The sequence below is a fragment of the Macrobrachium rosenbergii genome, chromosome 20 (genome assembly GCF_040412425.1).
Source record: "Macrobrachium rosenbergii isolate ZJJX-2024 chromosome 20, ASM4041242v1, whole genome shotgun sequence".
In the NCBI taxonomy this organism is placed as follows: Eukaryota; Metazoa; Arthropoda; class Malacostraca; order Decapoda; family Palaemonidae; genus Macrobrachium; species Macrobrachium rosenbergii.
The window spans coordinates 23,952,501-23,974,839 of record NC_089760.1 but is presented as its reverse complement, the minus strand read 5'-3'; the positions used below and the strand labels follow the sequence as shown (position 1 = coordinate 23,974,839).

The window sequence follows — 22,339 nt, the reverse complement described above, 5'->3', positions numbered from 1 at the left end:
GAGAAACAGTTATTGAACACGGCCATACTCACCCCTCTCCCTCTTTCTCATCCTCTTCTGCTTCTGTTGACCGTTATCGTTATTATATTTAGTTGGCAACAAAGGTGAATTCAAATTGTGAACGAAACAAAGACATTCTCGAACCCGGCAAAATACTTGTTTAAGTAAGCTTGTATTTATTATTTTCTTTTGAAATATCCTCCCGTGCTTACTATCTTTCGTTCTTTATCATCCTTTATTCACTGCCGTCAGACAGGTGTTGTATAAACCAAGGAAAAACAAAGTGACCAATAAACAGGAAAGCGGAGACATATATTAGGCAGCCAACGGCGTCTAGAGAAGGATGCAGTTTGTAATTCTGACAACAGTGAATTTCACTGCACAAATTCCCAGTTGCCCGAACCCCGCATTAATTCACTGTCGGAAAACCAAAGTGTCATCGGTCTCCGAGCTAGTTATGCAAGATTTAGCCGGGTCTGACTAGCTGTTGCAGCTCACGAATGCTCGTTACTTCTGTGGCACGAGTTGTTTATGAGATACGTGCTGTTCAGGTGACGTTTCTTCCTGCGTAGGTGATATACTCCGGAGTTTCCATGACCTACAGAATAGTGCGACATGAAAATTTGTGAATACTCATGCGCCTGGTATTCAGTGTTCTGGTTTTGGGCGTGAGGGGGTAACTGGAATATATGCAATGTTCTTCATGGTATATACAATGCTTGATGTCAACGAAACATGTTATTACATTTACATTAATATAATTTCATAGTTTTCGTAGTTTAGAGAACATTTATGTTAGCTCCCCTATTATTAATTTAAATATATATAATCCTCATTTCCTGAAAACTTCGCAGATCGTCATAAAAGCTGATATGTTCCTTCTGATAATAAATGAAGCATTTCTCTAGGAAAGCATACTTTAATTTCACAAAGATAATGTATAAGATCGTTATCTCTCGTGTTAGCATTGAATATTTTGAACCGGTTAATTAGTAAGCAATTAAACCCAAAGGCATGTTTTAATGTAATGTGCGCGAGGATTTCGGTATTTCAGTTAATTTCAGGACATTAAACAGTATGGTACCGAGTACAAAGTTTATTTGTGAATTTGAACATTCCAATCAACTTATTATATCAGATATTGTAATAAAGAGGTAGACTATAGTTCGCTATGTATGATACTGATCTTCTTTATATTTACGGAAGCAATGAGCCATATTATTATTATTATTATTATTATTATTATTATTATTATTATTATTATTATTATTATTATTATTATTATCATTATTCTGCAGGCTTATTTTGTAAGAAAAATAACAGAAAACTGTTGGTTCAAATATCATGAGAGTTGACATGACCTGAGATTTACATTATTCTTTATATAGTTCACATGGTACAGCAGGCATATATGATTCCACTGGAAACGTGTAAAGACTTTCTCGTGAACGGCTACAAGAAACCTGGTCGGATTTAACGTGTATCATGCATTCAAAATGACAGATTAATATGTTTTTTTAACAAAGGTTTGCAAAGTTATGCCAAAGACGCAAGATTTATCTGGTCCAATGACCCCAAATTTTTTAAAAATATAGAGAGCTATGAGACTTTTAAACTTTTTTTTTTTTTTTTTTTGCTAAAATAGGATTTGTAAGGCGCCACAGATTTGTTTATTGCGCAAAGAGGATTATACAGAAAAGTCAACACATTCGCATGCGTCACATGACTTGGTCATGATACATACATACATACACACACATATATATATACATATAAATTAATATGTATATTTATATAATGATATACATATATATATATATATATATATTTATATAATGATATATATATATATATATATATATATATATATATATATAATAACAAAACATAACTTTCTGGAAAGTATAACAAGACCGTGCGAAATTTTTCACCGGTAATCTAAGGTTACTGCAACTAAACTATGTACAAGATAAAAAAAAACTGTAAGAAAAGCTATTTTAGAAAAGGCGTTTAAGATAACGGAGTATAAATCTATTTAGTATTTACAAAGGTCATTAATTTTAAGTCTGTACGTCAGATGAGAAGCAGCTGTTCTGTATTAAGCAATTTTGCCCGATTACCTTGAAGAGGCTGAGGACATTTATATGAAAAATAATGAATCCCTAGTTTATCTCTCTAATCCCCTTCGCACACCGTGTGCAAAACTGAGTGAAGGGTGCATGTAATGGTCTTCAATTAATTCGTTTTATCTGGTAGCTGTATTGTAGCAGATTCCAAGAGGTTTCTAAAGGCCACTTTATTGAATCTTTTTATCATTCTACTAGGGGGTCGATCAATTCCATGTGATTTTTCACTCGTGCTCAAAAATAAAGAATGTTACTCATTTGGCCAGGTCCAACTGAGTATTTATGTCCACTTATTCTGGCATTTATTTCCTTACTCGTCTGGCTGTAATAAAATGAAATACTATCCATACATGGGATTTCATAAACAATGTTATTACCCTGATAAAGACATACATCTGGAAACGCAGACCAATGGTATAGAAAGTATCTGCGGGCACGCGCAAGGAATGATATCATTTAAAGGTAACATCATTATCAGGTAACATCTTCGAAAAAGTGCAGCGAGGAATAATGTCATTATCACGTAATATCTTCGAAAAAAAGTGTAACCTGGAATGATTTCATTATCACGTAGTATCTTCGAAAACAGTGTAACAAGGAGTAATGTCACTATCATGTAACATCTTCGAAAAAAGTGTAACAAGGAATAATGTCAATATCGCGTAATACCTTCGAAAAAAGCGTAACAAGGAACAATATCATTATCACCTAAAATCTTCGAAAAAAGTGTAACATGGAATTTTTCATTATCACGTAGTATCTTCGAAAAGTGTAACAAGGAATAATATCATTATCACGTAACATCTTCGGAAAAAGTGTAACAAGGAATAATGTCATTATCATGTGACTTCTCCGAAGTGTATAACTCAGAAATAACTTACCCACAACGTGGAAAGGAAATTTCTTTATATCTAGCATGTGTTTTGAGTATTTAGAGACCGATGACTGCTGTGAATTTCATATCAAACGGTAGGCAAATTATGACTTGAAGACTACATTGAAATTAATGTATACCTTAAACTCGCGTTTAACTGGTTTTTCCGATATATTTTTTTTACCCGTATTCCTAGATACTATGGTTTATAAACAAGTAATTCTGCCCTGTACATTTCAAGAGTTTTCCTCAGATATGTTGAGCTAGAATTTAGAGTAATATTGGACCTCGGTCATAAGTTCGAGAGAATAATACAATTTAAATTTTAGCCCCAAGTAATAATATTAAGACACCCATGAATGAAATTCACCACAAACACTAGGCTAAAAAACAAAGTTGATTTCATCTGAATTATCGTAAAGTTTTCAGGTCATCAGCGTCATTTCTTACCAGGGAAATGCAAACTCTTGATTATATGTTTCAAAGACTAATAGTGGAAAGCTTTGAAGCTGTCGGCGCTTTTAGATTTTTTTTTTTTTTTGCATTGAAAAGATCATATCAGTAAAAACTTTGCTCTAATCTTGGCCACATAAATAGTTATTAATGTCTCCATTTGGCTTATACTTTCTTTGCAGTGAAAACTGAAAATGATTTAAATTCTTTACTCAGTTTTTTAAGAGGCTTTAAATTAATTTTCCTGACTTTTACGATCACTGTTATAAATTCCTCTAAGACAATTTAATGTTTTATTTTTGTTAAAGGTTCTTAGAAACTCACCTGAATATAAGCACAGACGATTGCGTTGCGCTAGACGCAACTCATACGACAGAATTCTTCTCACAAAGAGAGAGTTTTCCTGCCCTTGCTTCGTTTTAAAGCATGCGCAAATATGCTCGGAGGAGAAAAAATACGATTCACATAAATTAAGTAGTTCTGGAGTATCCTTAAATAAGAGGATTAGAAAATAACTTCCCTAAACGCGGATTACAAATGATAAAACAGTTCAATGCAAATTTGGAGCTAATCTGAAATTACTAACGGTTTTGTTTAGCATCTCTTTTCAAGAGAGATAAATAAAGGAAAACAGGGTTGAATAACCCATTATGGCCAGTCACACAAAAGAAGTCCAAATGAATGTTTTACAATGAACTACTTCCCTAGGTTTCCGTGTTCATCAAGAAACACGGTCTAAAGCAGTTTCGCTCAAGTCTATAATCTCTAATTTTTTCCTCTTCGATTTTATTTGGAACTGGGATCAGCATCTAGGATTAAACTCTCTTGGTAGTGTAATTCTTTCCAGCACATGTAAATTCTCCTTTCACCCGTCGTGCCTTTTTTTGGGGAACCCAAGGTTAATGAAACTGAGGTTTAAGAACTCATGCATGCGAGCCTGCTCAGTTTTGCAAAGGGAGACATTAGGATGAATGTGTTCATGAGGTATTGAAAAAAAAGTTGAGAGGGAAAATAATACAAAACAATTAAACATGACCTGGGAAGGATGGAAATAAATTAAGTAAATCATACATTTTGGAGATAGATGAACAAGTACTGTATGTCAAATAATTTTAATTATTCATGACTGTATATATAATTAGTACATGAATACATTAAGCAGTAAAGTTTTAATGAGCACGAAGAATATGATTTATATGTTTTCGAAATATATATATACCAATTAAAATTGACGAACGTCTAGAATGATACGCTTCTATTTCATTTAGAGATACGTTATTTCGTGCTGAAACTGCAAACATTTCGGACAATACATCATAATATTTTGAGTGCCAGTGCCATGAAATACAGAAGAAAAAGTTTGATTATTTCAAACCCTATTTCTACACATATTTTAATTATTACGAAACCTTTAAGGATCCTTTTTTTTAGCCACTTTCTTTATATCTTTATTATCATCATTATTCTGCCCAGTACCCTTCAACAAGACATAGCTATTGTAGTCGTTTATAGCGTTTCATGGAGTGTTTAAGACTTAATGAACCTTAGTGAAACTATATTCCATAGGTGTACATTTTCAGCTGCATAAAATTACGATTATGAAAACTTTATCTTTTTCTTTCACTAGAAATACGATCAGGTGTATGCATTCGTAGATGTCATTCATTACTGAGACTTAAAAATTTTTTGTCGAATTAATGTTTTCTTTCTTCGTGTCTCCTACAGAATGACCCAAGATACGCGCATCTGGACTTGGAAGAGGGAGGTCAGCATCAGGTCATGTTGGCCACTCCCAAATCAAGGCTCGTCCCTACGGTCTACGCCACACTTGACACCCGCCACGCCCATTCCCGAGTAACCTTTGACCTAAGACAGGCGCAAAGCCAGGTTAGCATTGGCCATGACCTTGGATATCCCCAGAGAAGTAGCGGAATGGGACCCAGTGGCCATAATCCTCGGGGGGATCCGGCTTGTGACCTAGGATACGGTCAGCATATGGCCCACACCCATATCCCGGACCTGGGTCGATCTCTCTTAGACGAAGACCCTACCCCTGAAACGCCCCTGGTGGGAAAAAGGGAAAGCTCTGTTTGATGCCCTTCAAAAGATTAGATACTAATTATATGTAAATACCTTTTCTTTTTTATAAGTTAGAGATAGGTTATTTTGGGGCATTTCTTTCCTTGTTTTTTACTTAGAAATAATGAATTATTTTCACTAAGTTCTATTCTTGAAATGAGTGTTTATATAAAAAAACAGTGTATATACGAGAGATGGTTCACTTCACGGGGCACATGAATGAAATCACGTGAATATGAAGGAATTTGAACGTTTTATGAAGTAACTTTCTTGGTAATTCTGTACATAAGATTTTATGAAATCTTCTTCTGGTTGATAAAGAATATGGTGAAACATTTATAACACGAATTGTATCCTATGTAGACTTTTGTAAGTGTTTGATACGTGTATAATGGATTCTACCAGAACACTTTGACGGTCTCCATTTATCTTTCCGCCTCTTATTCCTTAACAACTTTATCATTCCCTGTTAAACAAATTTATGAACACAATTTAAAAAATAAATTTTTACGACTTTCTATTTTTTACATTTAATTCAAAACTGAGAAATTTTCCGGAGTCAGCAATTTACCCCCAAAACTCATTAATGACCCATTCAACTTCACTGAGTCATAAATATTCTTTTGAATTAGTTCATCGAGTGCCAGAACACTTTATTAATAACCTCTAATAACCTCTTGAGTGTCATTCAAATCACCACGAGAACTTAATCCAAATCCTCAGAGCAGGATACGATCGAAAGTCGACGAATGACATTGGTTGACTTCGCCATTCGTCGAAGTAAATAGAAATAATGAATTATCCGCTTTCATACAGAGGACATCGAGTCAATAACTGTAATAAGCTTCAGTAATTTTTTTGTCATTTTAATCACTGAAACTCTGAGATTGTATTTTTATCCTTTTTATAATGAGCCACCGATAATTTATGGCAAGCAAATATTGTTTTATATAGTTCAGTGTGGTGTATTTTGTTTATCTGATTGGCTTTGGAGCAATTTTTTTTAATTTTGTCTTGTTTCCTTATGCTAATGCTAATTAACATTGGACAGCTTTGAGGAATATTAATTATGATATTATCGTTCTTAACATTTTTTGAAACCCGCACAAACTCAGAAATCTTTTAGAGTTAAACAAACATATAATAGTTGTTTAAAAATATTATCGTTGAATACAATCATAACTTATACAGAATATATATATATATATATATATATATATATATATATATATATATATATATATATATATTTATATATATATATATATATATATTTATATATATATATATATATATATACATATATATATTATATATATATGTATATGTATATATACATATAAATACATACATACATACATAAAGAGATATGCGTTGAAATATAAGTCGTGTACGTTTCTTCTCAAACATCTGTAAAGCCAAGGTATCACACTTCTTAAAAATCTAATAAGAGAAGTTATCCCAGCCCGAGTCAATATAAAAAGTATTTACTGTTGCTGAACAAATCATACGACATAACAACGTGAGAGAAGGAAAACCAGTTATTTGAAATTCATTCGTCGTTCGATAAAAAAATGAAGAATATATTAGGTAGGATAGTTTTTCAATACCCCTTTTTTAACGTTTAAGTTACCTTTTTTAACATTTAAGTTACCATCTCCACAAAGCAACCCGCAATTTTTAACTGAAATTGAAATAAGTAACAGTTATTTAAGCATTTCAAAACATATGATTACCATCATATTTTTTTTCTTATTCTAATTATCCCTTGGAAGGAAATAAAGTAAGTTCCCGTGTGAAAATTATTTACGATTTAACCTTATGATGCAATCTGCATTTTTTAATTAGAGTGTTGGCCTTATGCTCTACAGCATTCAATTACCTGAGCTTGTCCAATAGAAAATAGCACTTTCTTTCTAAGAAAGCGGTTAATTTCATTTTTTCTTTATTGTCAACGTTTTTATTTTTTTATGTATCTGCGGCTGCATGTTGTATTCCCCTTTTTTTATTTTTTTAATCAGGTATGTTATTCGACGGCTGGCAATTATTTGTGACGAAAATTACATTTTTCATTGTATTTTTTTACTTAATCTTCTTTTATATAGTATTAGTTATTCACGTTTTCCCTTTCCTATTTCTAACTAAAAAAAATTGTGTTTTCTTTTGTGTTAATAGGGAATTAACGCAACTGATTATATTTTGAAAAGTTTCATCAACAGCAGCCTAAATTTTCATTATGAGTCTGTTTATATATTTTTCTTAATCCTCCTAGAAAGTAATATATTTTAATACATTCTCACTCCCGGTATAACGACTAACCTATTTCTAACATAATCCTGGTACTTACCGCCAAGCTACAATAGTAATTCTATGTCATTCTTCGTTTGGCGGACCAGCACCTACCGGTATTCCATGATAATTATATATTTTTATGACGACGATTCTCCGACACGTGGATAATATATACCAAAAAAAAAAAAAAAGAAAAAAAAACCTTTCATGTATCAGTAGGGTACAATTTCGTACAACACGTGTATACTATCAGATGTTAGTCTGTTCGTATTTTGTTAACGGTTTTTTCTATGACGTGGCAGTCAATAATTGCTGGCAGTGTCTATAAGAAAATCATTATTTTGGATTGATCCTTTGTCGAATGAGTAGTTGAATGGACACAAGCATTTCCTGCTTACTCTGAGTCAGAATCAAATCATTTTTAAGGAAAGATGCAAGTATTTTTGAGTGAATTTTCTGCTTGTGTAATGAAAAGAAACTGACAAATAATTAGAGATCTGCTGTTGCTTGAACCACAATCTTTGGTAGTGTGAGGAGAGATCCCATTGAGTATTAATGATGCCGGTAAGTGTCGGTGATGTGCACTACGTGCAACTGTTGTTGTTGTTTACTTTTCTTAGAGAGATTTTAAGAGAGATAAGAAGACTTGCTGATTGAGACAGACCAATCACGCTTGCTGTCGAAGGCCTTCATGAGGCAGCAGTATTCCTAGGCATAATATTTTGTTATATTGGAACTTTTCTTAACATACGTTCTGGTTTCAAAACAATTTTTGATAAAATATTTACATTCCTCTGTAACTGGTAATCTTTGATGAATTTTCTATTTAATCGATTATGTAATGAAAAATCTGGTTTTCTCGACAATGAGAAATTTACAGGTGCACGCAACTGACAGCGTAGTGCATCGCTTACATAAACACGTCTATTCAAATCTATTTTAAAGCCGATTTCCATTTTTAATATCAGATTTACTGACATTTCTGTAAGGACAGTCAACGAGTTCCGGTATAGCCAGCATTATTACACTGCTATGTGATTATGAAGGTCATAATAACCTATTTTAGAGCTGAGATTTGAGATGGCAGGCCGCCTGCTGCTAAAGAGAGTGGACCACTTATGATTTTCACTTCACTTCTGATTATCCCTCACTTCATTAATGGGTAAAATAAAGTGACTTTTGAAGTAGTGAAGATGACAGGAATATTTCTTTAAAAAGGTCATCATCAAAGAGGCCAAATCGAAAAACTCTGCTCTCTGATGGGTTTCCTTTAGGGCCATATTTGCTCAGAACGGTTATTTTTCTATGTGTGGACAAAAATTTTGTATTAAAGTTTCAATAATGGTATACCATTACTTTTCTTATCCTTTCCATTTGCAACCTATCCTACGCATGTAGAAAAGACAGTAGATCGTGCCTGCCTCTTTACAATATAGTTAGGGGTGCCGGATTTTCTGCTGAGATAAAACTGCTTTCATATTTGAACTCCTTACACACACATACATACATATATATATATATATATATATATATATATATATATATATATATATATATATATATATATATATATATATATATATATATATATGTATATATATATATATATATATACGTCATTTACTTTATATAAAAGACACGAAATAATTTTCCTAACATTATGCAGCTCAAAGCATATAAGGATAATAATAACAGTCGACAACTCAATCTTAGGAGTAACATCAATAAGACACAGCATAAAACTGGTCTTGACAACTGTACGATGAATCGCATTGCGAGTTGTTATGAAGGGACTTAACTTAATTGTTTAGTCTGTGCAGGTGGAGTAATAACAACTATGGTCATGAAAGGCGGAGGAGAATATTAAAAAAAAAAAAAATCCGTATATGCATCGTACATCCTTCCACTATCACCATTAAAGAAATGGTATACAATATTACTGATAAGAATAATAGTACACCGACTAGAATTTACACATATCTGTAAAATATGAGCTGTGTCCATATGCTTCAAAGTACCAGTTGTTATATATAGAGAGTTCTCTGCGTGAAATTGGGAAAGAAAGTCATTACCCTCAACACCGAGGCAATCAGACAGGAGGCGACTTCCCGGGAACCCAGAAAAGAAGTAAGTGGTTCACATCCACTCGGTCATCACAATGTGGTGTGGCCTTTGGCAAAGCCTCTGAGTCCAAACTACTAATTACAAATGAAGTCTCTCGTTTCTTTTGGATTATTATTGTGCGCTAAAGAAAGCCGGTAAAAAATGCGCTAATTTTCTTCTCCGCAATCGAGTTTTCTGTAGGCCGTATAATGCTGTATGAAACTTCCAGCCACGGTCCGGTAGTGGCCTGTTTTGTTGGCGCCTATAACGGTGCCAGACGCATGATCATGGCTAACTTTAACCTTAAAAAAAAAAAAAAACTACTGACGCTAGAGGGCTGCATTTGGTATGTTTGATGATTGGAGGGTGGATGATCAACATGCCAATTTGCAGCCCTCTAGCCTCGGTAGTTTTACAGAAAACTAAAAATAACTTGAAGAAACCATCATACGTAGCAAATAAGCATTTTTTTTATCCGTAGTAACTGTTTGTAAACAGATGAGTTCGAAGACTTCGATCCTACCTCAAAAACGACACATGATAAAAAAAAAAAAATGTTGCCTTCTCCTATCTACCAAAATCAATTATCTGTCACGAGGTCCAACTATTATAAAATTTTTGCAAAAATCACCGTAAAGCATTTTTATGTAATTCTGCTGTATAACAACAAACAAACAATATACAATATTCACTTTGTGGAAATTAAGCTAAGTAACTTATAAGCATCTTTGTTCAGGTCCATTTTTTGTTTCAAATTACTGATCCAATGGTGAAGTTTATCATTTGGTGGCAATATTGCTACTATTTCAGGGCATCAAATAACCCTGGTGTTGAAATTTTGGTGATCATGATAATTATCATAAATGGTGGATAAAATGTGTTCCGGTTTCATTCTACAGTATACAATGCAAATACATGCAATTTATTCTGGGAAAATTTTGATGACACCAGTCACCTGACATGGCGGCCATATTGGATTTGACTTAAAATCTAGCTGAGTACATTGTTTGGCAGGGTACCATATCCAGGGTAGAGCTGATCGCGTAAAGAGATTAAGTTTATTTACATACATCAAGTGGCCTGGTCACGAGACCTTTATATGCAAGGTGGTACACTCGCGTGCTCACATTCACAAGGCTCTTGGTTCAATGAAGATATATCGACCATCAGCCATCCCAGCTGTGAATGGTTAGTAGGTACCATTATCAATTAAAGACATATCAGCAGCCATGTCATCTTACATACACACACACAAATATATATACATATACATACAGTATATATATATATATATATATATATATATATATATATATATATATATATATATATATATATATATATATATATATATATATATATATATATATATATAATAAGGAAAGAGAAACAACTGAGTGCTGCAAGTCTTTTCGATGTTAGTCCTTTACTTAGCAGACTCAAGAATTATAAAAATAAGTTTTACAAAGAAGGCTCATATAAATGACAGATGGGGATTACAAAGGAAAAATATGTACCTGGAATCCAACACAATTAAAGAATTAGCAGACATACCAAAACAGGGTTATAATTTAAAAGGTTTTACAAAGGATTAGGCTCAACAGCTCAAAAACAGGAACAGGACAATTAAAAGATTATACAAAGAAGGTGATTGACCCCCAACAAATGTTTTAAATAAGCACAACCCTATAATTCATATTGTTGGTAAACAAAACAATTTTTACAAAGTGAACATTTTTAACAAAGAAAAATATATTAAACATACAAATACACAGAAAATATATAAGATAACTAATTTTTTACTAAGTCAGTGATTTTATCTTTTAGGTCAATCTTGAACATTTTGCTTATACAGGTGTCCAAATAATACATGCCAGGGCTAAGATTAATATTACAACTGGAAGTGAGCTGTATAATAGCGGATTCCAAAAGATTTCTTGAAGAGAAATCGTTTGATCTGGCAATCACTGAACTTTCAGTCCAGTTCATTCTGTGAGAGCTTTCGCTTAAATGAATGTATATAGCATTAGATATTTGTCCAGTTTTGAAAGAGTACTTATGCTGCTTAATCCGTACATCTAAATCCCTGCTGGATTTGCCGATATAAAAGAAGGGGCAGTCCATACATGGAATTTTATATATTATGTTGTTGTTTTCCTTAGGGCTATCGGCAATCCAGCAAGGATTTAGATGTACAGGTTAAGCGGCATATGCACTCTGTGAAAACTGGACAAACATCCAGTGCTATATTCATTCAAGTGAAAACACTCACGGGATAAATTGGACTGAAAGTTCATTGATTGCCAGCTCAAACGATTTCTCTTCAAGAAATCTTTTAGAATCCGTTTAATATATATTTCTTTGTTAAAAAGTTCACTTTGTAAAAATCTTTTTGTTTGCCAAAAATGTGAATTACTGAGTTGTGCTTTTTTTAAACATTTGTTGGTGGGCAGTCGCCTTCTTTGTATATCTTCTAATTGTCCTGTTCCTGTTTTTGAGCCGTTGAGCCCAATCCTTTGTAAAAACCTTTTAAATATTAACCCTGTTTTGGTATGTCTGCTAATTCTTTAATTGTGTTGGATTCCAGGTTCATATTTTTCCTTTGTAATCCCCAACTGTCATTTATATGAGCCTTCTTTGTAAAAATTATTTTTATATTTCTTCAGCCTGCTAAGTCAAGGACGAACGTCAAAAGGCCTGTCAGCACTCCGTTGTTTCTCTTTCCTTCGTGGATTTTGTCTTTATTTATATATTCATCACGTTACATATTTTCGTGATTCAGTTATACATACATACATATATATATATATATATATATATATATATATATATATATATGTATATATATATATATATATATATATGAGTATGTATATATATATATATATATATATATATATATATATATATATATATATATATATATATATATATAATATTGCTGTTATGAAGAATGAAATCCTCTGGAATTAAATTACTTCACACATGTAGACTGAAGTGATTATTACGTGACTTGTAAGTCATATAGGAGAGTGTGCTTGAGCCGAAATCCTCTCCAATACTCTACAGGGAAATTAAGAGTGTATTTTGCCTGGAGCATATGAATATAATGGCAAATGACAATTGTTCATTTCATATCAATCTGTATGCAAATTAGGATATGGCGGCCGTGTTAATGCCGATGCATGATCTGAATCCTCGCATCACTGGTTTATGTTTTTATTTATTTATTTATTTATTTATTTATTTATTTATTTTTTATTTATTTATTTATTTATTTATTTTATTATTATTATTATTATTATTATTATTATTATTATTATTATTATTATTATTATTATTTTGTACCTATCGTATAGGAAAAGCAATATGAGAAGTGATATAATTTTAAACTATAATCTAAAAATATTTAATTTATAGTTCGGAATTTTTGGTGAGGTTGAATACTGCTGTGAAGGAAAGTTGGAAAACACTGCATATTTTACACAAATAACCTAAATGATATGGCAATTAAGAACTGCTAATTGATATTAATTAGTACGTAAATTATACTTTTGAAACCATATTTATCTGGTAGGGAGACCAAAATTTTTCTAAAAATTAATATACTGTATGTTCGTATCTACAGGTCTGATAGAAAAAATTAATATACTGACATACATTACATTGTATATATATATATATATATATATATATATATATATATATATATATATATATATATATATATCGCATTGTATATATATATATATATATATATATATATATATATATATATATATATATATATATATATATATATAAAAAAAAGTCATTCTGAGCAGAAAATGTTCTATAAACATATACAGTTTAAGGCTTCGTTTGTCGGTGAGGTGAATATTTAAAATAACTGTTATCATTAAACTTTCAAGTAAGCTGGCGAGTACAGGATGTCGGAGTGAGTAGTCAGGGATATGGGGGGGGGGGAGGGTTAATGAAGCGCATTATGTAATTTAACCGCTGGCTTTTTAATTATGATTTTCTCTTGCAGGTTATTGAAAAATGTAACATTACAGTCCCTTCAACTAGAAAATCACCTGTGAACAGACTTCATGTCATTAATTTTAATGATTAGGTTTACCTTTGAAGAAAGTAGTGTAAATGTTGCTCGGCAACATTTATTTGTGATCGTTGAATTCCAGCGCATACTGTCCTGCCGCCTAGTCACGGAATTGTTGAATCAAGAGTCAGAACTAGGCTTACGCCTATCTTGAATGACTGATAGTGACAGTAATCATGATGACAAGAGATTGTAGGTAGGGAGTTTACTGCACTTCGAACAAAGTCAGGTTTTTTAATTCTTTCGATTACTGTATGAATAGGCAACCTTTGACAGGAAAGAATGAAGAAAGTGAATTTTCCATAATGTTCCCATTCTTCTTAGTCTGACAAGAGCCGAAAGCTTTTTCATAGGTGCGTTTTTTTTTTTTCCTTTGACTGGTGTGTGAGGAATACTTTTGATGGATACGGGGAGATTTTTTATAATATGTTTTAAATCTTTGATCTGAGTTTAATGAATAGGCCTATCTTTGATGGAGGGGAATTCCATTAGGCTTGTTTTTCTTTTCTTTATCCAAGTCCGGTGAATACCACTGACGGAGAAGGAGGTTTCAATGACGCATGCATTTTTCCCCCTTTGTTCAGTATCTAAAGAATACATCTGATCTGGAAATATTTTATTCAAATCAGCCTAATCACCGATTTCCTTTTTGGTATAACAACGGAATTCACAGCCGTGTAATCTAGATGTGGAACTGTTGCAAAACCCATAAATAAACATCTTATCTGCATATTCCACATTACTGGAATGGTAATGCATTGTCTCCAGTTTCTTGCTCTCAAAATGTATCTGGAATTTGACACTTGTAACCCGGACACGCTCACTTATTTTGGCGGAAAAGGGAGACTGTTAAGAGTAGCAAGTGAGCTGCTCAGCTCCATCCCCCCCCTCCGCCCCCCAAAACAATATCCCTGGCTACTCACTCCGACATCCCGTACGCCATCTTACATGCCCGTCTAATGATAACAGTTATTTTAAAAATCCACCTCACCGACAAACGAAATCTTAAAATGCATATGTTTATAGGACATTTTCTTCTCAGAATAATTTTCTCTTTCATTTCTCAAAATATTTGCATAAACTCGTGTTACACATTGTATGTATGTGTGTACACACACACACACATACATATATATTACATATATATGTGTGTATGTGTGTACATATATATACAAACACATACATATGGAATAACATGTGCACACACACCCACACACACATGATGTATATATACATACATACATATATATATATATATATATATATATATATATATATATATATATATATATATATATATATATATATATATATATATATATATATAATGTATATATATATATATATATATATATATATATATATATATATATATATATATATATATATATATATATATATATATATATATATATATATATATATATATAAATTATAAGTGTGTGTAATTTACATCATGGGAATTAAATCATGGAATAAAAATAGACGTAGTAAGTTTAATAATGTGTAAGCACTTACTCCTTTACCTACAGTCTCAAGCAGTTTGCATGCAGAAGAAAATATAACAAAGAAGTCTCTGTTTCACAACAAAAAAAAACCAGCTAAGATTAAAGCAGAGCAAAACCATTTTATGAATACCAGGTTATTATATTTAAGGCTGATCTTCAGCTTTTCTGCTTTGATAATTATTTCCCGGTTTTGCATCAATACCAGTTTAATTTTCTATCCTTCCTTGATATGCCTCTCACATTTCCCAGCTCCCCCCACCCTTCCCGCCTTCACTCCACCCCCACCTTAACCCTCGGTTCCCCGTTCCTTTTATCAAATTCTCGACTGTTGCCTCTTTTCTGCCTCTCACTTCGGTTTCGTAAAACTTTTAAAGAATGAAATTTAAAGTATAACTTCAGACGTTCCTAAACAAACCACCGTCAGTTTTTTACTGCACTTTTCATCGTATAAATTTTCTGTGTTTGCATGAGTGAATGAATGAATGAATGAATGAATGAAGGAAGGAAGGAAGGAAGGAAGGAAGGAAGGAAGAAAATGTAGAATTTAGGCCAAATGCCTAGCGCTGGGACCTGTGAGATCATTCAGAGCTGAAAGGGAAATTGGCAGTAGGAAGGTCAGGAGGAAAACCTCTCAGTTGCACTATGGAACAACTGTTAGAGAGGGTGGAAAGTAAGATGGAAGAAAAGAAATATGAATGGAGGTACATTAAAGGAATAAAAGAGGCTGCAGCTAGGGGTCGAAGGGACTCTTCAAAGAACCTTAAGTAATGCTTACAGTGCACCGCTGAGGTGCACTAACGGAACTAACGCCCTACGGTAAAATGAATGAATAAATGGAAGAATCAGCGACTGAGTTATTAAATTTATGCTATAAAGTCGAGCAACCATGTAGATATCAAAGCGGTGAAAAGATGGAGTTTGGAAATGTACAATGATCTAAAGTTTAAATTAAGAGAAAACTTCAAAGTTGCACAAGAAGTGATAGTTAAAGAGGTTGGACAGCACGATAGAGGAAGGAAGCGAGAAAGAATAAGTAGGAAAACATTTGATCACACAACTAGGGGCCGAAGGGACATTGCAAACACCATTCAGTAATGACTATAACGTTCTGTGACAATACTTAAATGGCAAAAGTGCTTCCTTGTTTTTATACGGAATGTCTGCAGGAATCCATACGAATGTGTGCTGAAATATGAAAATTATAGAAAATTTTAGCAGACTTAGTTTAATTTTCAACTTTTATTTTTCATGTATTGATCTCTATCTCTTTGGCGACTACGATCTTTTGTCTCTGGTTTTGCGACGCATAATTTATGTGCGATGGTTGAGTTACTCGAACAATACAAGCTCCAGAAGACGTCAAATGAATACACGACTAAATACTCCGGCACACAGGACGATTAAGAAGATGGTAGCATGTGTTTACTTAATGCACCATCTGCACCATGTAAACTTCGAACTTACAAAGTAACTCTGTTAATCAATGGGTGTCCCTTTGATAGTCGATGGACATTCCACCCGACACTCGCTCTACTCTCTTGAAATGGCCATTTATCAGGAAATACCTGCGCCTTGAATGACCGGATTCTAGATTCATTCAAGTAGTGATATTTTATGTTTACAACTATATTTATCTCTTTGCCAAGTAGGATCTTTTATATTTGATTTTGTAGACGCCATATTTTGTGAGTTACTTGAAAATACAAACTTCAGAACGTAAAAAATAAATAAGTGAATAAATATTCCAGCATGTGGAACGACCGACAGCATGCAATTAGTGAATGCAACATCTCTACCACCTGGACTTCAAACTTACAAAGTAACTCTGATAATCAATGGGTGTCCCTTTGACAGTCCATGGACATTCCACCCAACATTCGCTCTATTCGCATGAAATGGTCATTTCTCAGCAAATACCTGCGCCTTGAATGACCGGATTCTAGGATCCGTTCAAGTAGTGATATTCCTAAGCGCATTAACGTCCCAATAGGGAAACGTGTCTCGTCATTAATCACGGTTCCATTCAAGGTATCAAGACTCACCGATGGATCAGACAGTCGCCACTGTCTTGCAAATAGATTACTCGCCCTTCCAGTTTATCAGACAGCTTTCTATTCCCAGGTCATTTGTCATTATAAATCTTCTAAAGAGTGTGTCCGCATAATTCAGAGGCTTAATTTTATCTTTTTACTTTTCTGAGTGACAGTTTATCGTTTAATTTGTAAATACTGTGAAGAATTCCGTTAACCATTTGTGATTTCTTTTCATGAAGAAGGTACCTGTGTCCATATTATTTTTTCTTTGGAATCTTATCTTTCCTGTTGTTTAAGCAGATTAGGAATGAAATTTCAGGAGTACAAAGAACATAAAGGAAATCAACAAAAACCATTTTCCTTAAAATTTAAATTGTGAAAAAATCGTTACTTCGAGCTCTACATGACTTAGAAGCGGCGATTAGTGTTGTTTATGTGTTGCAAGCATGAAGATGCAGTAATAGGTAATAGTATTAAAAACGTTAAGTTCACAGAAAGGCCCCACGACTTTTACTTTTGCCAAATCAAAAATATAAACCATAAAAATCCACGTTTTCATTACGTTTTCTCTCCCCATTACGACCCATTTTCAGTAGTTTGCCAAAACCCAAGACAAAGACCGATCCGATTTTTTCTCAGACTTTCAAAGATTATACCGTTTCTTAAGACAGATAAGTCTTCCTTTTTACCAGCTTTTTACTTCGTCATTCTAGCACCTTTCATGACCATCCCTGCTTCTTCCTTGCAAAGTCTTTATAAGTGCACTAATTTCTACTCTCTACCTATATCTTTTTGCTCTTTATGACCGAACTACCAAAAAAGTCTCATGTATTTTTTTTTCCTTTTATACGGATTCATTTTTGTGTAACCATCTTATTTTACCAGATTTACCGAATTTCTAAAAAATAATAATTGAAACAAGTTCTCTTTTGTATGATTGTTTTCCTTCTCTCTCTACGACCACAATGGAGTTCCGTATGCAAGACGTAACTCAATATCCACAATTTGCCGCCAATATGAATACATCATCATCTAGTTGCAAACATTGCAAGCTCTTTACCTGCTTAGCATTCCCTTCCCTCGTTATATCAACATCCACATATCAATCGTTGTATATAATGCTTACAAGTTCAGTAACTTAATCCCATTTAGTTCATGCTACATGAACTAAAGGGGGAAAAATTATACCCCAAGTCTTAAGCCAAACGGAAGGAAAAAACATATAAGTAGTGGGGTGATTTGTCTATAAAATTTCATAGGCACCTGAACTAATTCAGTTCAGACATAAAACAATTTTACCTTCGTCTTTGCAAAACAGATATGAAAAAGACAGGCACCTGAACTAATTCAGTTCAGACATAAAACAATTTTACCTTCGTCTTTTGCCAAACAGACATGAAAAGACAGGCACCTGAACTAATTCAGTTCAGACATAAAACAATTTTACCTTCGTCTTTGCAAAACAGATATGAAAAAGACAGGCACCTGAACTAATTCAGTTCAGACATAAAACAATTTTACCTTCGTCTTTGCCAAACAGATATGAAAAAGACAGGCACCTGAACTAATTCAGTTCAGACATAAAACAATTTTACTTTCGTCTTTTGCAAAACAGATATGAAAAGACAGGCACCTGAACTAATTCAGTTCAGACATAAAACAATTTTACCTTCGTCTTTGCAAAACAGATATGAAAAAGACAGGCACCTGAACTAATTCAGTTCAGACATAAAACAATTTTACCTTCGTATTTGCAAAACAGATATGAAAAAGACAGGCACCTGAACTAATTCAGTTCAGACATAAAAAACAATTTTACCTTCGTCTTTGCCAAAACAGATATGAAAAAGACAGGCACCTGAACTAATTCAGTTCAGACATAAAACAATTTTACCTTCGTCTTTGCAAAACAGATAAAAAAAGACAGGCACCTGAACTAATTCAGTTCAGACATAAAACAATTTTACCTTCGTCTTTGCAAAACAGATATGAAAAAGACAGGCACCTGAACTAATTCAGTTCAGACATAAAACAATTTTACCTTCGTCTTTGCAAAACAGATATAGAAAAAAAGACAGGCACCTGAACTAATTCAGTTCAGACATAAAACAATTTTACCTTCGTCTTTGCCAAACAGATATGAAAAAGACAGGCACCTGAACTAATTCAGTTCAGACATAAAACAATTTTACCTTCGTCTTTGCAAAACAGATTTGAAAAAGACAGGCACCTGAACTAATTCAGTTCAGACATAAAACAATTTTACCTTCGTCTTTGCAAAACAGATATGAAAAAGACAGGCACCTGAACTAATTCAATTTTACCTTCGTCTTTGCCAAACAGACATGAAAAGACAGGCACCTGAACTAATTCAGTTCAGACATAAAACAATTTTACCTTCGTCTTTGCAAAACAGATATGAAAAAAGACAGGCACCTGAACTAATTCAGTTCAGACATAAAACAATTTTACCTTCGTCTTTGCCAAACAGATTTGAAAAAGACAGGCACCTGAACTAATTCAGTTCAGACATAAAACAATTTTACCTTCGTCTTTGCAAAACAGATATGAAAAAGACAGGCACCTGAACTAATTCAGTTCAGACATAAAACAATTTTACCTTCGTCTTTGCAAAACAGATATGAAAAAGACAGGCACCTGAACTAATTCAGTTCAGACATAAAACAATTTTACCTTCGTCTTTGCAAAACAGATATGAAAAAGACAGGCACCTGAACTAATTCAGTTCAGACATAAAACAACTTTACCTTCGTCTTTGCAAAACAGATATGAAAAAGACAGGCACCTGAACTAATTCAGTTCAGACATAAAACAATTTTACCTTCGTCTTTGCAAAACAGATATGAAAAAGACAGGCACCTGAACTAATTCAGTTCAGACATAAAACAATTTTACCTTCGTCTTTGCAAAACAGATATGAAAAAGACAGGCACCTGAACTAATTCAGTTCAGACATAAAACAATTTTACCTTCGTCTTTGCAAAACAGATATGAAAAAGCACAAGACAATTTAAGTAAGAATGAAATTCAAGAATAAAAACACAGATAACGTACAGCCGGTAGCCTTACTATCGACTTCTTTCGAAATCAAAAGCATTTATGCTTACGTAGGAAATAAAAAAAACTTTTTAATTTCATCCTCTGACTGCGAAAAAAAAAAAAATCACGCAAATCCATCAGGTCTTTCCACTGATGAGAGAGAATTTAATCAAGCGAAAAGAAAAGGTTTTTAAAAACGTATCTTTTTCCGACCCATTTATTTTCCATCGGCCCATTGCTGAACATTGGAGGGAATTTGAATTTGAATGGGGTCGAGGAAGCATGGGAGACTGAGAGAGTTGGGGTTCCTTACAAAATGAACGGTGGCCAGATGCGCAATTGAACGACATATTTACGTTACTTGATCCGGTGATTATGTTATTTAGTTCACTGCAGAGGTCTGGAATGCTTTCTCTCCTTCAGTTTCACTTATTCGTGTAGAATCTAGGCTTCCCTTAATCTGCAGCTCAAAATTAATGACGCATGGATGTCTCCGCGAGCAATTTGTTTTTTTTTAGATATTCGAATGTTCGCTGTTGATACTTGGTTCTACGCATACAGTAACACGTTGTTTCTAAAACAAAGAATTTTGTATTATCTTTAAAGAGAAAAACCCATTATATATGCATAAATTGGATTGTATTATGCTTGCTATATCACCGATCTCATATTTTTCCTCGTTCTGTCAAAACTGCTTCCCAAAGGTAATCTTAATACTTTTAAATTAGCAAAAAACTCTAGGTTTTTCTAGAAACCAAAACCTAATCAGCTGGGAATTTTATACCCAACTGACATTTTTCGGTGGTTTTAATTAAGTTATTTGTCATTTACTTTTCCAGTTTCGAAATTAAAACTGAAAAATAGTTTAATCAATTCTAGCATTTTGGGATACAGCTAGCATTTTACCGGTCAAGAAATTTTGTGTGTATATATATGTATATATATATATATATATATATATATATATATATATATATATATATATATATATATATATATATATATATATATATATATATATATATATAATTAATAATTATTCAATCGCCTAAATTAGTATCATTCACTAAAATTTAGAACATTTTTCTATAATCAATACAACAGGCAATTAAATAACTATTTGATTTCCCGATTTTGGTAATTACTTCTCCCACTTCAACTGGAGATATTTCCTCAATTTCATTTTCCTTCTACCAGTGTAGTTTCAACCTTATAGCTCATGGCCGAGTGTCGTTTAGAACTCATGTCATACTTATACATATTCATGTAACGCAAAGAACCTCTGTTGAAATTCTGCCAATAGTGTCTTCCCTCTGCTTCGTCTTCCACAAGCATCAACTCATCTTCAGCCTCCTTTCTCACAGTCCTTATCCAAGAAGGTCTGGAGTCTGGACCTTCGAACTCTTCTGTGAATTATATGTTGAAGCCATCCCCTTCTCCCTTTCAACATTATCTCATCTGCTTATGGATCTCCAGTAATTTCACTTACGGTATCATTTCTCACTCTATCCGGCCATCTGACTCCTTTTGTTCTTCTTAAGCTTCATTTTCAAATCACACGAAATTTTTAAAATATCGTTTCATTGTCAATATAGCGGCTTCGACCGTACTAGACGTCAGTCTATTTGATTTCTAAATCTTATTTAGCCTGCATTAGTTGATTTACAATAAATCCATGCGTATGCGCATGTGCCATTGATATGCTGCATTCA

The 22,339-nt window shown here is 33.2% G+C and overlaps 1 protein-coding gene and 1 long non-coding RNA gene across 3 annotated transcripts in view; one reads left to right on the top strand and one right to left on the bottom strand.

Moving 5' to 3' along the window:
- Positions 1–6,613, top strand: part of LOC136849149 (neural cell adhesion molecule 1-like) — a 183,928-nt gene extending 177,315 nt beyond the window's left edge. For both annotated transcript variants that reach the window (XM_067122226.1, XM_067122225.1), the window contains one exon: positions 5,179–6,613. In XM_067122226.1, coding sequence (XP_066978327.1) covers positions 5,179–5,547 — 369 coding nt within the window. In that variant the 3' untranslated portion in view covers positions 5,548–6,613. The remainder of the gene's footprint in view (positions 1–5,178) is intronic.
- LOC136849150 (uncharacterized) overlaps positions 1–22,339 on the bottom strand; it is a 168,294-nt gene that overhangs the window by 34,708 nt on the left and 111,247 nt on the right. The window lies entirely within an intron of this gene.